At 39.8% G+C, this 16,146-nt stretch overlaps 2 protein-coding genes across 2 annotated transcripts in view; both read right to left on the bottom strand.

Annotated features, from left to right (window-relative positions):
* Nucleotides 1-435: 435 nt before the first annotated feature.
* On the bottom strand, nucleotides 436-3,649 carry LOC140548197 (uncharacterized). The gene is made up of 4 exons (XM_072671646.1): nucleotides 3,570-3,649; nucleotides 2,990-3,190; nucleotides 1,445-1,671; nucleotides 436-848 (listed from the first exon to the last, which is right to left on the bottom strand). The coding sequence occupies exons 1-4, from the start codon at nucleotides 3,577-3,579 to the stop codon at nucleotides 642-644; spliced, it is 645 nt and encodes a 214-aa protein (XP_072527747.1). The 5' UTR covers nucleotides 3,580-3,649; the 3' UTR covers nucleotides 436-641.
* A 6,469-nt stretch (nucleotides 3,650-10,118) lies between these two features.
* Nucleotides 10,119-16,146, bottom strand: part of LOC140548008 (uncharacterized) — a 7,212-nt gene continuing 1,184 nt past the window's right edge. The window contains exons 5-10 of the mRNA XM_072671351.1: nucleotides 13,718-13,750; nucleotides 13,551-13,591; nucleotides 13,348-13,393; nucleotides 13,054-13,137; nucleotides 11,475-11,678; nucleotides 10,119-11,394 (exon numbers count right to left, since the gene is read on the bottom strand). Coding sequence (XP_072527452.1) covers nucleotides 11,174-11,394; nucleotides 11,475-11,678; nucleotides 13,054-13,137; nucleotides 13,348-13,393; nucleotides 13,551-13,591; nucleotides 13,718-13,750 — 629 coding nt within the window. The 3' untranslated portion in view covers nucleotides 10,119-11,173. The remainder of the gene's footprint in view (nucleotides 11,395-11,474; nucleotides 11,679-13,053; nucleotides 13,138-13,347; nucleotides 13,394-13,550; nucleotides 13,592-13,717; nucleotides 13,751-16,146) is intronic.

Below are 16,146 nucleotides of genomic sequence, written 5' to 3'. Positions count from 1 at the left end.
ATGACCTTGCTGGTTGACCAGCATGACCAGACAGATCAAGCTATTTGACCAGTAAAAACAAGCTGTTTGACCAGCATGACCAAAATCAAATGTAACATACACTATACTGGTTAAGAAAGCTAAACAGCTAGCCTACCAGCATAGGGTCTGTTTTTGCTCACATGACCAGATCTTCAACTACCTTGACCATCAAAGACCAGCTTAGACCAGCAAAGGGGGACCAGCTCCATATTAATAACGCCTATGGGTTTAGAATGGAGTGTTATTAAAGCCTATAAGTGGAATGTGTGGGTGTCCCAATACTTTTTGATTTTAAATAACTTTTCCAAACACGCCGGTATCAATTCTACGTGGAGCAGTGGACCATCTCATCTCATGAGGCCTGTCTGTAATCCACATAGACCTTCTCATTGAAGCTTCAGCAGCAGAAATGGGTTTATTTTCAGTGTAATTCTTTATTTTTCACATGCTTTACAATAACCACACAGGACATTTTAATATGAGTATGAGAAATATCACTGATCACAGAGTTGAGACTACAGTCACAAGCAAAAGCTATGCGTATTGAGCAAAGATATTTAGTAAATTCCGGATGTATCCGGCTGTATCCGGCTTTAATAAGCTTTAAATATATATATACCCTATCTGCAGATCTTTGCTGAGTTTAGTGATCTATGATAAAGAAGGTAAGCAAGGTACCCAGTACCGGCCCCCATACCCGCCCCAAGAAGGAGCATTGTGAGGTTATATTGACCCGTGATCCACACTAAAAGCATGGCAACAGCAACTCCAACGATGACAAAAACATGAAGTGGGTACTCGGTGGTGTCAGACAAAGCCTGTGGGACCTGCAAAAAAAAAAAAACTACAGTGAGACTAAAGTCGAAAGCAGAAGACAGAAGACACAGTAACCTCACAAATACAGATACTAACGCACACACATAGCTTTCCCAGTACTGTCAATGTAATCAGACTCTCAAGCTGGAGCAGCTAAACATGGACCTACTGGCACCATGCCTAATGCCAGGCACGGGCTAGAACCAGTAGCAGAACTCCAGTGCACTGGGCTCTAGTTATAGGATTTATCTGAAGCTGGGGGTTTACTCTGTTAGTCATGCCGATTATCCCAGTGGTTTGGGTTGCTGGGCGTCCACAAGTTGTGCTGTGTTTGTAATGGGCGTCTATGCATACAGATAGCCTGGTTAGCAGTGAGCCAGCATTGCAATTTCTTACTGTAGAAGCTTTTATATCCACATCTACTAACTAAAACCAGTTAACCTTACTGGAATCTGAAGCTCATTATTTACCATTTATCAAATAAGACAATTTCTAACATCTGAGTTCGGACCAACTGGCTACCCCAGTTCCCCTAAATCATCTATTACTCAAATACTAATGAATTAGATCGTATATCTAAACTCTTTACATGATGACGGACACAAACCTCAAAATGTACAGGTGAATGGACGGGCGCTCCTTTAGCGTTCAGGTATCTGGTAACTGCTGCCAGAGCCTCGTCGTTGTGCAGGCAGCTCAGCAGGCCTCGGTCTTCATGGTACAGACAGTCCACGGTGAACACGTTCCTCCTGTTAACATTCATTCTGCTGTCTGGAGCCACGAAATGTGGATCAAATGTGTGGTGGAGCACCACTAGAACCACAGCCTGGTGCCCTGGGAATGAGAGAGGTCAAGGGGTTTACACATTAGCTTGTATTTGCTTAGTTCACACCAGATCTGAGGTGTGTGGAGGAGTATTAAGGTGAAGCAGGGAGGTGGGTGGTTTGGGGTGACTCTGGTTCTCTGCAGTAAGGGTGTACTGATACTAGGCCTAGTTGTTTGTCAAGTGTCAAACATCTTACATTTTCTTACATTTGTCTTACATTTTCACCCAATTATCTGAACTTTCTCCTCCTTACATTTTAAAAACAGCCTCGTTCCTCCTTTTTCATTTCCCTTTGTTTTCATTCCGGCTCGTCATCAATAAAAACCCTCTCCAGATAAATCTCTCCATCCGGAAAGTGAGAGTCTGATCCTGATTGGATGAGAAGTATAAACAGACTCCATTCTGACTCCCTATTGGTTTATAAGGGATCCATCACACCTGCACACGTCCCGTCCCTCTCCAGCGAGCTCACAGCAGACGTCTGTAGTCTAGTATGAAGACTGTGTCCGTGGCAGAGACTCAAGAGAGCTGCAGTGAAACGTCCCGACTGAGCCCCACATTTACATTCCAATAAAGCTTATTGATCACACGCCTCTGAAGTCTGACTTTCTGCAGCTTTACAGAACTTCTAGACAACGACTCCTCATATTTTCCTCCATGAAGCTCATGTTAATGCTCAGTAGAGCACAGAGACGCTCCTTTAATAGAGCTGATATTACTGAAATGCTTCATTTTCAATGGGCAGATCTGCAGCTGAAACAGGAGCCTAGTGCAGCCAAACATTTTTAACATCAATATTTTATTAGATCATTCTCCTCATTATGGCTTTTAGAGAAATGGGTTTTGGGGAGGGGGGGGGTAGTGCACTATAGACCCCTGTGGCACGGCCTAAGCTTTCAGCCTTTGTTTTCCTTCCATTACTTTTACTTTTCTACTTGAAGTCGTTCTGAAACCAGTACTTTTACACTTTTACTGGAGTGAAAAGCTTCAGTTGATACTTCAGCTTCTATAGAAGTCTTTTAAACCCTAGTGTCTCCACTCACTTCTACATGAGGAATGAATGTCAATACTTTTGACACTCTAAAATGCTTTAGATTTATTGATTATGCAATTTCCTGTTAATGGTACCGCACATTAAAAAATATCTGAATAGAGGCGGCATCACTGACATCATGCTCAATTTCCAATTCTTCAAGCAGACCCAGGCACTGTTCACAGTGCAGTGCTCCCCCGTAGTCAATTGAACTGGACTTTGGGGAGGAAATGCGCCCAGATAACCTACTGTGAGTACAACCTGAACTTGGTGACCTGAAGGAACCTCCTTACCTGATGGAATTCTCCGCAGAGCAGCTTCAATATCGGTTCCAGCTCGAGATGCAACAGCGACAAAGGCAATAATGACATCGCTGTCACCCTCTGAAGTCACTTTTTGGAGATTTAGGCGTTCCCTGAGCCGGTCCATGAAGGTAATGTGGGAATAAAGGGTGTTCCCAAACACCATCATGAAGAATTTCAGCACAGGTGATTCTAAGGACACAAAAACACACAGTTGCAGATTGAAGAAAGAGGGTATTTACTGTATTCCTGTCTGAATACTGATTCAATTAAAGCCTGTTGGAAAATGTCGAGTCATGATGCATGCTTCTAACCGAGGTTACAGTCGACTGAGCCTAGTCTTAAGTTGGCATTGAGTCCAGCATAGCTGTAGGCATGTGGAGGGCATGCAGAGCCAGAGAGGTAGCAGCATAATTAATACCATAATACCCCCCTGGGTAGGCCCTTCCATGGGCATCACACCCAAACCAGCTCACCATGCCAGAGAAAAGACGCTAGCTACATATAGGCCTACCTACAAGTCTATACCACATCACCAAAGTGGATTTACGAAGGAAGAAGATTTACCAACCTCGGGGCATGTTGATGAATTTCGTCTCTGCAGCTTCAGCAGTCTGAGTGTGTCGTGCTTCTCTCCAAGACTGGTCTGGTTTTCCTCTGCTCTTTATTGCAGAGCTGAAACACTTTCACTTTCACTTTAGTATTCATGCTCTAAATATACCTCCTTTACTACCTCCTAGTACTAATGGAAAGCACATATAACATAAGTTTGTAGATTTTAGAGCTTTTAAGCTTTTAGAAAATAAAAATTATAACATGTAGGCACCGTCAAAATCCCTGTAACTCCAAAACAGCAACTTACAGGAGAAGGAGAAAAAACATACTAACCTTTAATGGAAGTAAAAAAGCAAAAAAGTAAAAAACTTTTATTCTATTGGTTCAGTCATCACAAAATTCTGGTACATCTGCCAGATTTACATTTTGTCAAATAGTAAAAATCTGCTAAATTAGAGATATAAATATGATGTAATGCATGGAGGCAGGAATGATCACGACTGATTAAAGCGTTAGGCTGCTCGATATCACAGAAGCATCAGAGACACCTCCTCTGTAGGTAAAACCCCTAACTCTACATTCTCTTACCTGTGTAACATGATTCATATGTCAGTTGCTCTTGATAATGTCAAAAAATACCTAAATACATAAATATGAAACTAAGAAATGCCATGGCAACCACATGAGATACCATAGCAACCCCTTAAGTACAATAGCATCCCCACTGAAATACCTTAGAGGAAGCAGTTTCTCCATAGAGACCACATAGCAACTTAAGTAGTAGCCTAGATGTTGTTAAGAGGGGCCACTGGTGGCCACAGGACCCTAGGTGGCCTCTTTTTGTTTATTATAAAATAAAGTTAAGCTAACTCATGATGTAAATGTTCTAGACCAATTATTGTTTTTTTAAAAACTAATGTTCAAGCCAGGAACCACAGAGGTTCCTCCCTGTATCTCATGTCATGGTGAAGGCCAAAACCTCAATTTTATGGTGAAGAGTGTGAAAAACACAACCATCACAACATAAGATGCAAAATAATGAAATATAAAAAGACATTTAATAAAATGTCTCTAAAGGTTTTAGATGAAATTAAATTAAATTAACCAATTTTGATGTTATTAAAAAAACATTGTGCTTCAGAGAGAATCATTGTAAAGTGCGAGTGTAAAGAACCTCTAAGATAAACTCCTAAATGACATCATGTTCATCATAACATAAAGGTTCTTTAAATCTTTTATAACGTTACAGACACTCACACACATGTTGTTTTTATTCCATACATGGTTCCTTAGGGAAGCAAAAGTATTTATTCTAAGGCATTACTCATGGGCCCTTTTATTAAGAGTAAGAGAACAACAAAACATGAAAGCAGACGCCACCTGCTGGCCATTATTTTCTCAGGTCTGCCTAAAATCTGTTTAGAGACACATTCACACAAAGAAAATCAACAGCATAAACAGGTTTAATGTATTGATTTATTTTTCATACACTGATCAGATTAGATTCCAACAGCAGCACAAGCAAAAACGCTGATTACAGTGGATTAGATATAAGCAATATAAGCAATTAGCTAAATAAGCAAAAGATAGACTTCCACAAGCTCACACAGCAGATTCAGTAATATACATCTACATTTACTGTTACTTTAGTTTCAGATGTTGTTTTTCTGAGTAATCAGAGTAATCAGACCAAAGGCTCAGAGAGACTGTCTATAGGTTGTTGTCTTCGATAAGGACGGATGTGAATAATGTACCCAAAGGTCGCCCCAATAAACATCCCTAGAAAGAGCCCAGCAACAATCCCTAATTCTCCAATAATCATGCCAATGAACATGCCAATCATCGTCTCTAAAACAATAAACAGAAGGATCTTTTTCTGTGGAAGGAACGGCTGCAGGTTCTGAGAAGAAGGCTGAGGCCTATTCATCTGCTGTCCCTGAAAAAAAAAAAGGAACAAGAATGTAGACATAACCACATACACATCACCTTAAAACATCTTAAATATATATATATAGTATAGTGTGTAAGTATTTGGACACCCCACCTAATCATTGAATTCAGGTGTCTGATTCAGTCCCATCACCACAGGTGTATAAAATCAAGCCCCTAGTCCTAACCCTAGTCTTTCTTCCTCACATCAGTGAAAGAACGGGAGGTTCTGAAGAGCTCACTGAACTCCAGCATGGTTCTGTATGTAATAGGAGACACCACTGCACCAACTACAACAACAAGTCAGCTGGTGAAATCTCCTCCCTCCTAGATCTTCCTCCATCAGTAACTGCAGCAGAGCTCCAGACCTGCTGCTGCTGCTGGTAGAGCTTAGAGTAAAGGAGGACCAGCTCCAGATTAATAATGCCTATGGGCTCCTGTAGGTAAAAAGTGTAGGTGTCCCAATACTTCTGTGCATTTTGAAATTCTATATATATATATATACATGTTTTTTTGTTGTTTTTTACCTGGCAGACTGAAGCTCCTTTAGAGAGCAGATGATCAGTAACGGATTCCAGAGCATTGTCGTTGTGCTGACACCTCAGCAGGCCTTTATCTTCATGAAACAGGCAGTCCACAGTAAACACATCTTTCCTTTTAACACACAGTCGGCTGTCTGGAGCCAGGAAATAATGGTCAAATGTGTGGTGAAGCACCACTAGAACAACAGGCCGGGACGCTGGAAGAGAGAGAGAGAGAGAGAAAGAGAGAGAGAGAGATAAACAAGGTACCAGTGTACTGTATTTACTGCTGTCTGCTCAGTCAACTCCAGATCTGAGGTGTATCACGAATGTACTAATGTACTAATGTCTGGGGTTAGTTTCAGGGTGATCCTGATCTATAAATTATCTGATATATATTGATGATATATTGTCAGATATATATCTTTCATTTTATTTATTTATTTATTTTTCTGACCCAAACTCAACCGTTCTTTCTGTTCTTACATTGTGGGATCTTTTGCAGAGCAGCTTCGATGTCAGTTCCAGCCCGAGATGCGATGGCGACAAAAGCAATGATGATGTGACTCTCATCAATCGAAGTCACTGCCCTGAGTCTAATCTGTTTTTTCAGCTGTTCTATGAAGGTTAGGTGGGAATATAAAGTAGTCCCAAACACCAGCAGGGCAAAGTTCTCCATATGGGATTCTGGGGATTAAAAAAAAGGAAGTTACTACCAGGATCTGCTTTAGATAAAAATCAAGTGTGTTGGCTTTGTTTACATGATTCCAACCAGCATAATACACATGGCAGTCTACTGCACTGAGCTCTATTCGTTTGTGTGGCTGCACATACAAGTGGGAAAAAACTTGAGTATGTATAAAAGAGTTTGTAGTTAATTATTTAATGATCTATTACCTATATTGATCTATAATTATATATTATTGTGTTGTAATATTACTCTGTGCAGGAATGAATGAATTAGCACTTAAATTTAGAAAAAATCTAAAATGTTCATTTTAAATAAATATACGTACTTGTTGGTGATCAATAATGCCTGTGTCAGCAGTGTGTAGGACTCTATTGCAGCAGTGTATAAGACCCTGTTTCAGGGTCTTATACATATATTACTTTATTTTATATATATATTACCCTGACCAACACACAGCACAATGGAAATGTCCAGGGAGCCTTTCATCTCTGGTCAGGTTAAAATGCATATTTTTTTATTTTGTTCTATTCATTATTATCATTATTATTAATATTGTATGTATATAAATGTATATAGGGGCTTTTTTGAAATATATAATTTTTCTAGTAGAGTATTTCTATTGGTCCATTCATCATAAAATTCCAATTTCTTTTGCAGGACAGCAACGACATACCCCATATATATATATATATATATATATATATATATATATATATATATATATATATATATAGTCCAGTGTAAAGGTCAACCTAAAGAGAATAAGCAAAGATAACCTGCTGTATTTCATCAGAACAGCTCAGTTAAGTGTAAAACCTACAACATTCATTTATTTGTGTATCCACTGCTTTAGGATCACCACCCAGCCCCTTCACTGCTCTCTGTATGAGCACACTGAGATTGACAGCCTCTGCCCCAGTAAGACAAAAGAAACAGCAGTGGATCGACACGGTATAAAAAGGTTCAGCCTAAAGCTGACGTCATTCTTCTTTGAACACGAGCTAAAATACTCTATTAGAGATGATAAAAAGCACAGCAGATGGAGAAGATTCACAAACCTCAGAATGAATGTTGGTGGATTTGGCTGGACGGTGCAGGCTCCTGCAGGCTGGCTGTGGCGAGTTCTGAGACTGAAAGCCTTTTACTTTCACTTTCACTTTTTCCACAGGCGATCATCAGGTTCCCTGAAGAGATTACAAGCCCACTTGTTAAAGAGCCAGAACCCTGTATGGAACCTGTTTGGAACCAGGCTGACGATGAGTCCCACTCCTTTGGAACTGTCCTATACTGTATATCTCTGCTCTACCACCAGCCAGCACATAGCCAGCTATAGACTGTGTCTATGTTCAGTAGATTTGCAGATTTGGGAGGTTTCAACTTGTATTAACCCTTTAGGACCTGTATGTTGGCCCACACTTCAATTAATTTCTCACCCTCAAATGACATGGTACATATTAGTTTCATAGCATTTATTATTATTAATAGTGGTAATAATTATATAGTAGTAAAATATTATATTATGACTGTTAGAACATAGTAAACCTAGTATCTCTCTTTTTTTTTACCTCTACCAAAATCCAGCTCCACCCATTCACACTAGCATTTTACTCTGTTATACACTAATCAGCCATAACATTAAAACCACCTGCCTTATACTGTGTAGGTCCCACTCGTGCCACTAAAACAGCTCTGACCTTTTGAGGTATGGGCTCCACAAGACCTCTGATGTGCCCTGTGGTATCTGGCACCAAGACATTATCAAAAAAACGGTAGCAGCAGATCCTTTAAGCCCTGTTAGTTGAGCATCAATGATCTTCCTTGGAGCACTTTTGCTAGGTACTCACCATCACAATTCCCCGGGAACACCCCACAAGACCTGCCTTATGTTCATAGGATGTTTTGACCCAGTCGTCTAGCGCTGCAACAGCCCTGGGAGGGTATATCCCTTCCTAACCAGCTATATTTAACTAAAGTGTGTGTCATTCAACAGCCATGATCCTCTTAATCTGACATAATTAACTAACATTTCTTAGTTTTGTAGCAATGAAAGGCCTCCGTGTGATGTTTTACACACCTTACTAATACGTATCAATAATAATTGCGTATAATACACTTCTCCTCCTGCTCTGAATCCTTAAGATATCTTGAGCTGTACATCTGTGTTGTGTCCTGTAAGTGGTGGGAATGCTGGGAATCCTGGTGTCAGTGTTAGGAACAGAAGAAAGACAAAGCCCGGTAATATTTACATGGTTTATTCACATCTACCTGGCATTACATGGAAGGTTTTTATTATTTGATATTTGATATGCTGATGCCTGGAGGCTGTTGTGGACTTCTGAAATGTCCACTGAATTTTAAGAAAGGTCATATACAGTAATTAAAAATTATTACGTAATGATGAAATGACTATTTGCTGAATTTACTGTAAATTCAGGTCATAAATGTACATGTTTATATTATGCAGAATTCTTAAATAGTTCAATTAAACAGTTAGTGTTTTTAAGTGTAGATTGTGTACATTTTTGGTACTTCAGCAATACATGTCATTTGACCAGTGGTGCCCAAACTTTTGTGGCGCCCCACTGTACCAGTGGTTTTTTTAAACCTCCTCTAGATTAAACAGTCCTGACAATTAACCAATTTGGTCAGCATGTGTCTCTCAGATGCAAACACAGAGACTACTGTTCACTGGCTAGACAGTGCAGAGGTGAGTAAATCACCTAGACTACCCTGTTTATGATATATACTGATGTATATATCCTACATCAGTATATATATATATATATACACAGATGTAGGATGTGTATATATACATCAGTATAAATCACTGTAATTGACAGTTAGTGAAGCAGGTACCTGAAACAGACAGGTGAGGAGGTGGGAAAGGATGGATAACTGATAAAAAAAAACATTAGTGGTGGACTAATGTAAGCTATGTTACATCAGACTTACTACAGGTTACAATGTGAGCATAATTAGTCCTGTTAGACTGAACTTATGAAGAACTGAAGTGCATTAAGTACAGCGTCCGAAACACTGAAAAATAATCAATAGCTGGGATTTTTCACAACAAAGGTTTTCTAAAGTCTGCTGATGTCGGGTACAGAAACATAAATTATTTGTAATATTCACTGAATGTTGACAAAACAGTTTGTCGATGCCAGAAATGTTGCAAAAAACCTGCCAAAAAATTAATTTGGTGGCATGTGGCAAATTTCACTAAGGTTGCGTCCTAAACCGCACACTCCCACACTACATAGTGCACAAAATAGAAGTGCACTCATTAGTGAAGTGAGTCAAGTGTAGAAGTGGTCATGTTGGGACAGATCAAAGCAAAGCCTGCTGAGCCAATTTACCTCACACATGAAATTACAGACGGAAACACATCAAAGACCATGTTTTTTATTAGATACTAACAATAGATATGAAGATAATTAATAATAGATGGGAAGTCAATGTAAACATATTTTATTCCAAGTCATTTTGAAGCATTTCTATTGGTCCATTCATCATGAAATTCTGGTTAAATATAAAGAACAATTGCCAGATTCATATTATAGATACAAGTTTTTTGTGTGACAGCATATATAGGCAATTACTACACATTTATTAACATTATTATTTTATTACTTGTCTACATCTCAAAGGCAATGTAGCTAATGTTTGACATATGCATATTTATTTTTAATTAGGCACTACCAGAGCTTTGTGTCTATTTCAACCTATTATACTTCACGGAAAATAAATATTGTGACACATATGAAAGTATCATGATGTGAAAAATCAACACAAAGGCAACTGACCACGACACACTTACAAGCAAGCTCCCTGGCCCATGTGAAAACTAGACTGTGACCCTGTTGTCAGTGCCATAAACAAATAGAAGGTGACTTTCCCTTTCATTTAGACATGTTTTGCCTTACAGTATCTTGTCATCTCAGCTCTATAGCCCCTAGGGGGCGCTCAGCAGATCTCTTTTATTGTTATTTAATCCACACACACATACAGTCTAAGTGCCATGGTGTAAAACACTAAGATGTCAGTAAGTGTTTTGAAGGTTTTTGGGTCACTCTATTAAAACAAGGCTGAATCGTAATGGAAGTTCTGGAAGATGTTCTGGGCCTTGGCTTGATTTTCTCTAACTGGACCTTATTAAGGGTTGATTAAATAGCCCGGGTCCAGGGATACAAATCTAAATCCAAATAATAAAGTAGAAAAATTAAGCTAGATTTTTGGCAGAGATACTCTGTGTATTTTTGCTTAATTTAATTTAATTTAATTTAATTTAATTTAATTTAATTTATTTTAATTTAATTTAATTTAATGTATTTCCCTATTTCCATGTTTTGGAGATGTTCTGACCCAGTCGTCTAGTCAACACAGTTTGGTTCTTGTCCCATTTCACTTGCTTCAACACATCACCTTCAAGACCTGACTGTTCACTGGCCAGATCATCAGTTTTATTCACTCTACCTGTCACTACAAGGCCATCCTGGGCCTCCTCCTAAAGCCACTCAGATAGTCTACTGTTGTTTTCAGGGCTTCTTCGTTATGGTAGCATCTCAGCAGGCCTTGGTCTTCATGAAACAGGCAGTCCACTGTGAACACATCTCCCCTGTTAACACACAGTCTGCTGTCTGGAGCCACGAAATACGGATCAAATGTGTGGTGGAGCACCACTAGAACCACAGGTCGAGCCACTGTAAGGAAACACAGAATATAGAGGGTAATAAACTGCCAAATCTGAAGCTCAGAGATTATTTATATGCTAGATGATTACCTGGAATCTTCTGAAGAGCAGCTTCAATGTCCGTTCCAGCTCGAGACGTGATGGGGACAAAAGCTATGATGACGTCGCTCCCATCCACACGTGGTTGCTTGCATAGATCAGCCTTGATCTCAAGATTTCTGATGAATGCTTCGTGACAATTAAGGTCATTTCCAAAGACCATGAGGTGATAATTGATTGATCCCGACCCAACAACTGAAACATAAGTGAATAAGAGTGCATGTGTTGTGTGTTAGAATGTCAGCTGTACAACCTGTAGGGGGAGCTCACCTGTTTCCCATAACCATAACAGACCTGTCTACCTGTGTAGACTCTAAAAGCAGAGGTAAGACACATCCCAATGCCACTACTTCTACAGCATCTCGAACCTACATCTCAAACCTCGATCCTCAGGGCTCTCCAGATGGACCATACTGTTTTATATCTCTCTATTTCCACCCTTTCCATCCAACACAGCAGCACATTATACTCTACAGTCTGTAGAGGGCGCTCATCACTTTTGAAGACATCTACACAACCCTGGTGACGAGTATTTACAAAATTAGGTTAACAATGTAAACGAATCTTCGCCTGTTTATGAGTCTTTAGTAAAAGTTCAGTATAACAGGGTCAAAGTACTGAGAGTTTTACCACTCTGTACATAAGCATTTTAATAGACGGTGTGAAATGTGAATCCAGGGTTTGCTGATATATGTATTAGAATATTGCTAATGCCACTGTCTGCAACACAACCTCAAAGCATGGTACAGCCACCCCCATGCTTCACAGTTGGGTAGGTGTTCTTTTCATGAAATTCTGTTCTTTGTTTTCCCAAATTACCCTTTGATGATTGTGTCCAATGAGTTATTCTTTTGTTTTGCAATGAGGTCAGAAGTAAGGCTTCCGTCTTTTAACTCTATATTTGAGAAGTAACGACCATATCTTATTGAAGACATCTACACAACCCTGTTGACGAGTATTTACAGAATTAGGTTACCAGTGATTAATCTAAAGGAATCTTCGCCTGTTTATGAGTCCTTAATCAAAGCTCAGTATAACAGAGTCAAAGTACTGAGAGTTTTACCCCTCTGTACACATCTGTACTTTTACTTTCACTAAGTGAGATAAGTGGGTTTAAGGTCAGACAGGCCTTCTCTCACACATGAGCACAGTTTCAAACATTCACTTTCACTTCTATTTCAGTAATAGTCTATTAAAGTAACTGTAACTCAAATAAAAGAATTTTGCAACAATTAAAACAACACAGATTATTTGAAATAGCTCTACAGTAATACTGCAGACATTTCTACAAGATTCCCATTTAAATCTTATTATAAATTCAGGCTATTATACTCTACTGCAGTGCACCATACCATAGTGTATTATAGCACAGTGCAGAATCAGCATTAGACCAGTATCATTAACATTCATTCTCACCATGAGATCAAACTCTGTGTGTGTAGCTATCTCTGGTTTCATCCCACCCCCTAAAACCATGCTGCTTGGTGAAATGGCTAAATGACTAAAAGAGTGTGTGTGTGTGTGTGTGTGTGTGTGTGTGTGTGTGTGTGTGTGTGTGTGTGTGTGTTACCATGTGATAGACTCGCGTTCTGTCCAGGGTGTCTTCCTGACTCACGTCCAGTGTTTCTGGATAGCCTCTGGTCCCACTCTGACCCTGATCAGGACAAGTGGATGAGAAGATTAAATGAAATGGTCAGGCACATTCTGCTGTTAGCAGTTCAGCTGCACGGCCTGTAGAGGGAGCTCACTCAGTGCCCCATACCCTCTACAGAACTGCCCTCTACTGAAAAATAATACATAATAATACAATAAAACCACCTGTATAAACTTCAACTATAGTCTGCAGCCTATAGGTGGCGCTCACCTTTGTCCAGTAATGACCACATCGTTTGAAGGAGATATACACAAGCCTGTTGACAAGAATTTACAGAAAGTGGTTAAACTGTAAACTGTAAACAGTTACAGTAGAAAGCCTTCCCTGGTGTCCCAATACTTTTGTCCATATTGTGTATGTAGTAAGTCATAGGTGATTTAGTTTTTCAGTCAAAGCATTTAAGAAATACCAACCCCAAAGACCATGTCTGGGAGGCCACAGAGGATCCAGTTGACTGAAGAACATCAGAAATGGTTAATAAAGATAAAGAAAGGGTTCATTTATATAAAAATATACATAATATAACAAATATGATTTATCCTCCTGATATTTAATCTTATGCCCTGTAGCGTGACCTCACCTGTGCTCCATATCCAGGACAGAACAGCTCTCACTGTAAAATAAGAGAAAGATGCTCTGTATCATTACACTCAACATGCAGAGCTAACCCGGCTAAGGTGTCAGTGCTACAGTCTTCTACAAACGACTGGTCATCCTTGGACAACTTTGGCTAACACAGCCTTTAGCAGAACACCCAGCCTGCAGACACTCTCTGTAGCTAAAGGTCTGTTCTGATCGTCTGGTTGGGTTTGTCCTTTAGTTCTGCTAGTTCTGAGATTTCGTCTTGCTGCACAGCTAGTTAAAGACATGTAGGATTGGGTCAGGGACTGTTGGAGCTACTGCAGAAGTCCAGGGTGGTTCTGAGGAATATTTAGGATCATGACCCTGCTGTAGAAACAGCTTCAGCATTTTAATAGATGGTGTGAAAAGTGAATCCAGGGTTTGCTGATATTTATATTAGAATATTGCTAATGCCACTGGCTGCAACACAACCTCAAAGCATGGTACAGCCACCCCCATGCTTCACAGTTGGGTAGGTGTTCTTTTCATGAAATTCTGTTCTTTGTTTTCCCAAATTACCCTTTGATGATTGTGTCCAATGAGTTATTCTTTTGTTTTGCAATGAGGTCAGAAGTAAGGCTTCCATCTTTTAACTCTATATTTGAGAAGTAACGACCATATCTTATTGAAGACATCTACACAACCCTGTTGACGAGTATTTACAGAATTAGGTTACCAGTGATTAATCTAAAGGAATCTTCGCCTGTTTATGAGTCTTTAATCAAAGCTCAGTATAACAGAGTCAAAGTACTGAGAGTTTTACCCCTCTGTACACATCTGTACTTTTACTTTCACTGAGTGAGATAAGTGGGTTTAAGGTCAGACAGGCTTTCTCTCACACATGAGCACAGTTTCAAACATTCACTTTCACTTCTATTTCAGTAATAGTCTATTAAAGTAACTGTAACTCAAATAAAATAATTTTACAACAATTAAAACAACACAGATTATTTGAAATAGCTCTACAGTAATACTGCAGACATTTCTACAAGATTCCCATTTAAATCTTATTATAAATTCAGGCTATTATACTCTACTGCAGTGCACCATACCATAGTGTATTATAGCACAGTGCAGAATCAGCATTAGACCAGTATCATTAACATTCATTCTCACCATGAGATCAAACTCTGTGTGTGTAGCTATCTCTGGTTTCATCCCACCCCCTAAAACCATGCTGCTTGGTGAAATGGCTAAATGACTAAAAGAGTGTGTGTGTGTGTGTGTGTGTGTGTGTGTGTGTGTGTGTGTGTGTGTTTGTGTGTGTGTATGTGTGTGTTACAAGTGGATGAGAAGATTAAATGAACACTAATGACACTACACTACACTACACTACACTACTCTACACTAATGACTGTGTCTCCAAAGATCCAGCTGTAAAGATCCTGAAATTTGCAGATGACTCCACTGTGGTGGGCCTCATAGCCAACGGTGATGAGTCTGCTTACAGAAAGGAAATTGAGCAGCTGGTGTCCTGGTGCAGCAACAACCACCTGCTGCTAAACACAGAAAAGACTGTAGAGATGGTGGTGGACTTCCGACGCAATCCACCCACCCTTCCCCCCCTCCACATCAACAACACTGCAGTATCAATGGTGGAGTCACTCAAGTTCCTGGGCACCACCATTTCCAGAGACTTGAAATGGGAGGAAAACACCCTCTCCATCATCAAGAAAGCTCAACAAAGAATGTACTTCTTGAGACAGCTCAAGAAATTCAACCTGCCACAGACCCTGATGATCCAGTTCTACACAGCGATCATCGAGTCCATTATCACAGCCTCCATAACTATCTGGTTTGGTTCCTCCACCTCACAAGAAAGAACCAAACTCCAGCGCATCATCAGGACAGCAGAGAGGATCATTGGACGTAACCTGCCATCACTTCAGCAGATCTACTCCAGCAGGATGAGGAAGCGGGCTGGCTAGATTACATCTGACCCCTCACATCCTGGACACCTCCTCTTCCAGACACTCCCCTCGGGTAGAAGACTGCGGTCCATCAAAACCAGCACAACACGTCATGCTAACAGCTTCTTCCCCAGAGCTGTAGCGCTCCTCAATCACAGTGGTCACCTCCCACTGTAAACCTCTAAACTTACAACTGAACTGTACCAAACCGGACTGAACAGCTATTTGCACTCTGCCTATTTTGCACTATGACTATTTGCACACCTGTACAGATGTTCTTTTCTTTTCTGTAAATACATCTTTCAGCTCTTTATTACCTTTATTACCTTTAGTACTTTCTACTTTTTTTTAATTTATCCCCTACCCTATTTATTGTTTAGTGTAATTTTCCTTTAGTTTAAGACTGTGTTCTGTGTTTCTTTGTTACTTGTCATACGTGTTGCTCTCACCAAGACAAATTCCTTGTATGGGTAACATA

This window comes from Salminus brasiliensis, chromosome 25 (genome assembly GCF_030463535.1).
Source record: "Salminus brasiliensis chromosome 25, fSalBra1.hap2, whole genome shotgun sequence".
NCBI lineage: Eukaryota > Metazoa > Chordata > Actinopteri > Characiformes > Bryconidae > Salminus > Salminus brasiliensis.
This window is presented reverse-complemented; position numbering and strand designations above follow the sequence as displayed.

Excerpts from the sequence above, each read along its gene's own strand:
- LOC140548197 (XM_072671646.1), bottom strand. Across the intron at positions 1,672-2,989 it reads TCTGCGGAGAATTCCATCAG|GGCACCAGGCTGTGGTTCTA; the intron begins GTAAGGAGGTTC and ends TCTCATTCCCAG. Across the intron at positions 849-1,444 it reads ATTCACCTGTACATTTTGAG|GTCCCACAGGCTTTGTCTGA; the intron begins GTTTGTGTCCGT and ends TTTTTTTTGCAG.